General features: G+C 43.9%; 1 protein-coding gene across 1 annotated transcript in view; it reads left to right on the forward strand.

Annotated features, from left to right (window-relative positions):
• LOC104522948 (T cell lymphoma invasion and metastasis 1) overlaps window positions 1–8741 on the forward strand; it is an 88612-nt gene extending 79871 nt beyond the window's left edge. Inside the window, 6 exon segments of the mRNA XM_029084351.1 lie at window positions 1318–1426; window positions 2965–3023; window positions 3945–4047; window positions 5153–5240; window positions 6098–6270; window positions 8257–8741. Coding sequence (XP_028940184.1) covers window positions 1318–1426; window positions 2965–3023; window positions 3945–4047; window positions 5153–5240; window positions 6098–6270; window positions 8257–8741 — 1017 coding nt within the window.
• Window positions 8742–8809: the final 68 nt, after the last annotated feature.

Raw genomic sequence — 8809 nt, forward strand, 5'->3', positions numbered from 1 at the left:
GGCTTTGGTCTAAATGTCTCATATGGTGCATATGCAAACATTTGAAGATCCAGTGTGGCTCAGTCCTGGCTGACCATCTCAGAAGTTTCAAGACTGAGACCTAGACTCTCCATTGACCAATAAAACATAGGTTTGCAGTCCAGTGGTGCAGTGAAGGAGAGGGGTGTGCAGTAAGGCAGGGAATGGAGTCAGGTCAAGGGGGACTCAAGGAAGAGGTAAAGACACACTAAAGGGCTGTTGAGAGCAGTGAAGGCTGGAGAGAGACATGACCATATAAAGTAACAGTAATGGGATTTTGTCAACAGCCAGGATGAAGAACAAACAAATATAAGAGGTATTGGGCTACAAGGCAAAGGAGGTCTGGGGTTGAGTAGTGTTGAGGAAGCTTTGGGTGTGAGAGCTGGGTAGCAGCAGTGGGGAGGAAGGATCAGGTCATGGGTAGAGGACAGAGACTAGGTTTGGTGCTGGCAAGCAGCAGTGGAGAGAGCATGTCAGGACATCTGTTCGGAGAGCAATTGTGGTTTGGCGTGAATCTGGGAGAGGAGACAGTAAACACATATCTTAGTGTCGCTCTTGTTATCGGGGAGACCTCAGGTTGTTGTGCTGATGTTATCCGTGGCATCCTTTGGCAAAAGTCAAGCTTCACTGAGAGGAGGGTGGAGGAGTGGGATAAATGGCCCCTACAGTGGGCATAGCCCTCGATTTGTCACTCTGGTAGACCGTAAGTCAAAGTGAAAGATACAGTTGCTGCAGTATTAGTAGGCATCTCCCAACAGTTGGTATGAACTCCCTTATTAGTCCATTTCCAGCAATGTGGTTTCCACAGATGAGCCTCAGGGTGAAATGAAGAGCCACAGCAACTGTGGGAAGGAAGTGTTTTGACCACTTCATAAGATGCAAGCTCTAAACTTGACCCCAAACTGTGTATATGTGACGGGGGCTGTGTTTATATGTTCAAACAAAATAGAAAGAAATTGGTAGGGAGAAAGATGAACAAAGGGAAAAAAAATGCAAGGAAAACATCTTTTTTTTTTTTTTTTTCCCCTGACTTCCTACCAATTTATGAGAGCTGGACTCTGAATTTCTCCTAATTTATGCTCGCCAATTAAGGATTTACATGTATCTATTGCTAAGTGTCTTAGTCTGTTTGCACACGCTTGCAGTCATCCGTTGAAATATTCCAAAAGTTTGCTTGTGGGGCATTTTTTGTTTGTTTAAGAATAAACTTTTAAGCAAGTTTTCTTGAGCTGAAAATTCAAGTAAGCTTTCTTGAACTGATTACACATTATGTCTTTGTGCATATGTTTGTGTTGGCAGGTTGCAGACCTTTCGATGGGGGACTTGCTCTTGCATAATACAGTGATATGGCTGAATCCTCCTGCTTCACTGGGGAAATGGAAGAAGGAACCTGAGCTGGCAGCATTTGGTTTGTATCCTAGTAATTTTATTTCAGAAGCCTAAAAGACTGTCAACTGTGCCTTAGCAGATGTTTATTGAAGGTAGTTGAGCATTGCCTTCTGAAAGGCTGGCTGGAACTTGAAACCATATTTGTCTCTTTACTGCAAAGGTCAGATTCTGTTCTGAGTTGGTCTAAAACTAGTGAAGAACTTGGACATGACTGCTGTAATAGTGCAAGAGTTTCTTAAACCCCTATCTAATGCTATAAATTGAGAGCTATATGGAAAAGTATTTGTCTCTGAGAAGATATAGTTTGGTAGTCTGATCGATGCCAAGTAACTCTACTTCACATCGTGTAGAATGGGCTAGGGGCGTGCAGAAGCTTTGCCTTTTTACTCTGTGCCTTTTGCCAGAAAGAACTTGTATATCTAAGCTTTAAAAAGTGCTTAAAAGCTAAGCCAGGACTCTCAGGGAGTTGCTTTGGAGTGGTCTTTCTTCCTCTGAGTAGTCATCTTGGGTGGCCAAACTAGAAACTGAAACTGCTGTTGGCATAGATCTCAAGGTCTTTCCACTGCATTAAAGTATGGTCTCTTGGAAAGGTTCATGATTGCTTATTGGCTAAATCACATGGCTCTTACTTTCAGAGATATCAAGTAATGCAGACTGTACTAAGTTTTCTTTATTTGTTCCTAAATTTCTTTACACGCAACAGGCTTTTCCCTTGTTTCCAGAAAGTGATGCTCGTTAGGAAGCCAATGATTTTTGTTTCCGTTTTGTACCAAATCGATACCGAATGAAGACTCTTTCAGCTTTGCTCTGGAAGAGCATATAAAAACTGACTGCTTTCCTGTAAGCCGAGAAAGCACCTGGTCATACCCTGAAGCTGAGCGGCCTCATGAAAGCTCCTAGGAATGTGCAGCAACTCTTGATTGCTCAAAAAAAGCTTTAAATTGGTTTCATAAAATGTCCAAAATTAAGTGTCTGTGCAATTCAGTCCTAAAACAAAGGGTTCATTTAGGGCCTGAAGAAAGAGATCACAAGGAAAACTGGAGTCTTGAAAGACAAATTCCAGCTCCATGTGGCTGTTATGTGGCAAAAGAGGAATTGGATTTCACCCCTGCCTGCCAGTGGTGCTCACTTTTTAATTCAGCATAGACCACTGTCCCACCTGGAAAGGATTTAATTCTGTCCGAGCACAGTCTCATCTGCTGACTGGCTGCATGTAGCTGGATGCTTCTCATTTCTCTGAGGTGAACTTAGCCAGGGGGATTAAAGTTTTCTAAATTTTTATATAGAACTGCTGCTGTTCAAATAGTTGTTCTGATAACTGGTAACTTAAAGTTTCAAGTGACTTTGAAGTAACCTGGTTTTGTGTGGTAAAAGCTGTTGAGCTTGGGTTTTGGGGGAAGAATATGCAAGAGGGCTGGTAGGTTTACTCCTGCCTTCCCTCCCTGACTTACGTCAGGGCTGTCTGAGGAGCTGAAAAGTCAGTGTGCTTGGGTGTAGAGGAGACCCATTCCCAACCTTACTGACTACATGGCTTTCGTTTCTAACTTTCTCCTCTAGTGTTCAAAACTGCTGTGGTCCTTGTATACAAGGATGGCTCCAAACAGAAGAAGAAACTTGTAAGTTGTGTGGACTATTTTGATGATGCATTTATGGTGCTATGAAGATGTTTTCCGTCAAGCTGTGGTGCTAGAGTGTGCTTTTGCATATGTGATCCTTGTTCTCTGCTACACAGCCGAGGTTTTGGGTAATGCTGAGTGGCCTGGTGTCCAGCCCGGGTGTAGCGGTCTGCAAACATTCATTTAGTTTATCCTTTGGTCACTCACATTGCCTGCCACATCCATTCCATGCTGTGAAATGGACTTTCATTAAATAGGGTACCACCTTGAACGTCTCTCTTGTGTTTGACTCTTTGGTCAGTGTGCATGAACCAAATAGGAGAGCTGATGTCTGTCAACTTTCTTGGTAAAACACAATGCCCTTGTTTCAGTTCTGGCTCTTGCATGCCACTGAGCAAGTGCTGGCTGCTCTCAGCTAAATTAGATGTACCTACAGTTTGTATCAGGGGATCCTACTGGAGTTTGGGATTCAAAGTTAAAGCTAAGCTTGACAGTAAACACCTGCCTTGCTACAACAGGGAGCACAGTTTACAGTATTACAGAATTGATTCCCACATATGGCAGAAACTGAAGTGTGATTTGAAATGCTTGCATGCTTAAAGTCATCTGGCCACAAGATAACTTTGGAGTGACTAAAGCAAAACTAATGCATGTTCTTGAGTGTATGTGCACTTGGAGGAGAGAATGCAACAGCCTCTCTCTCTTGGTTGAACTTTGAAGGCATTGATAAGAGTTTATTAGCCTAATGGTTGCTTTTGTCTAGATTTTATCAAAATCTTCACAGATAGGCACTTTAGTGTCACTGGTTACTAAGATGTAGTAAGGAAAAAAGAATTGCAACAAGTCTCTAGCTGGACGTTCTCTTGTGTCTGACTATCCCAAGGTGTCTTATTTCCTAACAGTATTTTGAAATTCTTCCAGGGAGGATCACATAGAGCTTCAATTTATGAAGACTGGGATCCATTCCGCTTTCGCCACATGATACCTTTAGAAGCACTGCAGGTTCGAGCTTTGGCGAGTGCAGGTAATGTTCCCACTGCATGAATTTGACAGGTTCTTAATGTTTGGTCTGGGGGCATTCACTGACCAATGTTCATCCTTAGTACATGTGTACGCAGTTTCTGGGTCTGAAAAAGGAACTCAAAACCTGAACATCCATAAAAGCCCTGGAGAGAGATGAAGGGGCAGAAGCTCCAGTTGTGTATCTCCCTTTTGTCAGTACTTTTCTGAAGCCAGGCAGGTTTCTGGAAGAACAAGGCAAAGTTGCTGCTGACTCTGATTCACTCTGTTCCTTTACTGGAGACTAGAAGGTGATCTTGCAGCTGTGAGACAACAGAACTACTGAATTTTTGTTTTTGTGGTTGATGGCTTCCTGTGAAGCTTGTAGTATTAAAAAATTCAAAATTTTAAACAATTAGCTCCTTTTCTAATGCATAAGTGAAAGTGGAAAGAACATAGGAGGTAGCTGTAAAATGTGACCATACTCTGGAATACCCCAAAAGCTGTGTGGTTTGTTTTCTGAGGGTTTTTTTTTAAATATATGAGTGAGTGCATATAAAATAGTACTAGATTTTGGTGAGTTTGAGAGTCCGTTGCTTCATTAGTGAAAGTAACTCCCTCGTTTCCAGGACAGGAGGAAACAGCCTCAGGTTGTGCCAGGGGAGGATTGTTTCATTAGTGAAAGTAACTCCCTAGTAACAAATGATAGGACACGAGGAAACAGCCTCAGGTTGTGCCAGGGGAGGTTTAGATTGGATATAAGAAAAAATTTATTCACTAAAAAGGTTGTCAAACACTGGAACAGGCTGCCCAGGGAAGTGGTGGAGTCGCCGTCCCTGGAGGTATTTAGAAGACATGTAGATGTGGTGCTTAGAGAGGTGGTTTAGTTGTGGACCTATCAGAATTCGGTTTATGGTTGGACTCAATGTTCTTAAAGGTCTTTTCCAACCGAAATGATTCTATGATTAATCACTGCTGCCTTTCAGCCATGAGTTAATATTATTTGCAGTATTATTATCTGTTGTCCTGGATGGTCTTAAACTATTTTTTCAGGATTATGGAATAAATACTCTAATTGAGGTTAAATATGAGAAGCTGTTATACAAAGTTCTGCTTGCTTTTCACTTCAGATGCAGAGACCAATTCTGTATGTGAGATTGTCCATGTTAAATCTGAGTCTGAAGGCAGGCCAGAAAGAACGTTTCATCTTTGCTGTAGGTAAGTGTGTTTCCGTATTTTCAGTGGCAGCTGCATCTCTGGATCCTAGCTTGAATATGCCTTTCCTTTAAGGCAATCGGGGAACAGCCAGTAGGGGAAGTGGGGAGAGGGTGTTAAAGCCTTACTTCTGGCAGGCAGAATTTTGTAAAATGTCTTAAAATAAAGGTATATATTTGATCAGCCTTGTACCTTTATGGGAATATCCTTATTACAGTTTTTCTTTCACAAATTGGAGTTAAACTCCAGCATTTGGTCTTTATGCCAGGTAGCTGCTAATATGTTGTGTTTAGCTGGTCGCTTTCAAGTTCCAACCTCTGCTCTTAGGGCATTGCCCTTCCCTTAAGTAAACATTGTTCATCTTCCTTGTGGTGGTTGCCCTGGCATGTTTTAGAGTTCGAATAAGAACTTGGTACACAAGTTCACCAGGGTCCAACAGAGCTGTTATCAAGCCACTTCCTACTACTAGGTAATAGAGAGTTGCAGGACTTCTGCTTGGTGTGTGTTTACAGGAGACAAACAGATTTAATTAGCCACCATAGGTCAGCTTGATTTGTATCGGACAAAGCAAAGTGCGTGGTTGGTATTGGAGGAAAAGGAAGCCTCAAGAGGGTTCAATGCTAAATGTTTTGTTAATGAACAGTGTATTTGTTTCCTCGAATGTCCATTGAAATGACTGTAGAGTTAGCTTTGCTTTGAAAATACGGTATTAAATTGAGTCTTCTCTGGGGGAAGTGTGTTGCAGTTGGTTTGCACTGTCTTAAGTTACAGAACTGGTCATTAATTATCTCATTTACAGCAAGCTTTTAGCACTTCCCCAGAGATAAAGCTACCTTTTTGTATTCTCACCTATTTTTCAGTTCACCAGAACACAGGAAGGACTTTCTGAAGGCAGTGCATTCGATTCTGCGGGATAAACACAGAAGGCAGCTTCTCAAAACCGAAAGTTTGCCCTCATCCCAGCAATATGTTCCTTTTGGTGGAAAAAGATTGTGTGCTCTAAAAGGTGCAAGGCCAGCCATGAACAGGGCAGGTACTGTAGGGCTACAGACTTTCAAGATCCCAGTAACCCCAGCACCATTGTAGGACATGTGGTGGTATCTGTTATTTGTATATTAGGATTAGCATTCTCTCCTATGTATGTAAAAACTGCTGGTTTTTTGTGCTTCACCTCCTCGAGAGCCTTAAATTGCCTCTATTTACTTTGCTTTGCACTCAAGGCTCAGCTTCAGAGCAGTCCTTCTGGCATGGAAGGGAGAAATGGGATTCCTATCAATACCAATTGGCTGTGCACTTTAATCTGGAAAAGGGTTTCAGCTGAACAAAGCAGAAGCCTGCTGCATATTTCTTAAAAGCATGCACAGGATTTTGAGCTAACCCTAGCACTTTTAAACTAAAATGCACAAGAAGAATCAGCTCCCCCGAGTGAGTGGTTTGGTTTGAAGCGATAGCTTCGTATGTCCTCCATTTTAGCCTTTTCAGCTCTATTGCTGAAAGGCACGTGCTTCTACTTCTCACATTTTGAGAAGCATGCACTTGGTACTCTTATTTTTGTAATGGCCTGCCCTAAATCGTGGATTTTCCTTTTCAGTTGACTTCAGGCAAAAGCAATGAGAAAATCCAAGGGAAAAGCAGGTTTTAATTTTCAGAACACTAGATCATGGAGGGAAGAAACATTTGCTTCCAACTGAAAAGTACACGGCACCGCTGCGTGTTTGGTTCTGGTCTGTTTTTTATTTTTCTTTCTGCTCATTAGATCCAGCAATGTAGACAACCAGGCTTTCTGTTCCTCTTTTGTAATGGGCAGGCCAGACCAATAACATTCGCAGCATGGCTTCTCACTCCGGGTGTTGCTAGCCATCTGCCTCAGAGACACTTAAAATTGTAAGGAAGAACAGTCAAAGGAGGGCCAAAATGCAACTGTTTTACCACAGTGCTTCTTCAATCAGCCTGTGGGGCTAATCTGCTGTAGATGCCAAACATTCTTTAAGTTTGGCTTGTTGGTGCATTTGCATGATGAATTTTGCAGAGATTAAAATCTCCTCTTAAGAGTCCAGACCTCTCACTAGAGTTAAAACTTGCAACTACTGAGCTGTTGTGCTTAATGCATGTTTTGAGGCTCAGGGATATTAAAATGTAATCCTCACCCCCAAGCTGCCAGGGTTTAATAAATACATACTGAAAGTGCTAAGGTGCTGTTCAGTGGAGAGGGACAAACTGTAACTTCGGAGTTCACCTGCTTGCCATGGAGCTACGTGTGTGTGTGTGCACGTAAAGCGCCGGAATGCCTGCAGGTCCTTCAGCTGCAGGATTCGTCCCCTGCTTTGCCTCACAAGCCTCTTATGAAGATGTTCCAACATAGAAGATGTGAATTTGCTAATTGGGCCAGTTGCAAAAGCTAGTAGACCAGCTGATGCTGAGTAAGAAACTTCTGAAAGTTTTTCTGTTTTTGGGTTTTTCTGGTTTTTTTTTTTTCCCCCCCCCCCCGAGTAGAGAGGGAGCAGGGAAGGGAGTAGCAGAGCCTAGAGCAGGGAACTTGCTTCCCCATAAATAACGCAACAATTGCAGCATCTTCAGCACCAAGGTAGCCACCTGGAAATCTAGTGTTGCTCTTACCCTAGACAAAGTGATTTCCTGTACCGAGGCGTAAGGCTAGTTGATTTTCACAGTGTGCTGACAGCAGGGCACTGCGTGTGAGAAGCTGAGCTCAACAGCTGCACTTTGTACTGGCTGACTGCCTGCCTACCGCTTAGGAGGAACAGTAATTGTGGGCCATTATCCCAGCTGTGGATCTGAGTAGCAGAAACTCCTTTTTCAGCTGGAGACAGATCCCTGTGCTGAGGAGCTGAGTGAAGTGTGACTTGCCTGCAGGGAGGATGCTGACTGTCTAGGTCATTCTTGGGAACCTACCTGCTTTCTGCCTAGTGGTGTTAGATAAAGGGCCCCTGGAAGACTAACTTTTTAAAGAGAGTTGTACCATGTGTAAAAAGCCTGTGGGGTTTTATCTTTGTGTGTGCAGTGTCAGCCCCAAGCAAGTCTCTTGGGAGGAGGAGGCGGCGGCTGGCCCGAAACAGGTTTACCATTGACTCAGATGCCGTCTACACAAGCAGCCCTGAAAAAGAGCCCCAGCAGCCCACGCACAGTGGGGACACTGACCGCTGGGTAGAGGAACAGTTTGACCTTGCTCAGTATGAGGAGCAGGACGACATCAAGGAAACGGACATCCTCAGCGATGATGATGAGTACTGCGAGGCCATGAGAGGCACCGTGGCCGACCGAGACCTTCAGGAGCGTCTGCAGGCAGCCTCCATCACAAGCAGCCAGCCATGCCAGGGAGACCACCTGCGCCCGGCCATGGACACGCACGCCTCCAGGATGACCCAGCTGAAGAAGCAGGCAGCCTTGTCCGCCATCAACGGCGATGTGGAGGGCCATGGCGAGGAGGTTATCTGGGTTAGGCGTGAAGACTTTGTCCCCAGCAGGAAACTGAACACAGAGCTCTAAACCGGTCCCCTTCCCCGCCTGGATGCGTAGGTCTCCCCGTCCCACCTTCCATCCCCCCTCCCTCCCTC

Source organism: Antrostomus carolinensis, unplaced genomic scaffold (genome assembly GCF_000700745.2).
Source record: "Antrostomus carolinensis isolate BGI_N321 unplaced genomic scaffold, ASM70074v2 scaffold10703, whole genome shotgun sequence".
Lineage (NCBI taxonomy): Eukaryota > Metazoa > Chordata > Aves > Caprimulgiformes > Caprimulgidae > Antrostomus > Antrostomus carolinensis.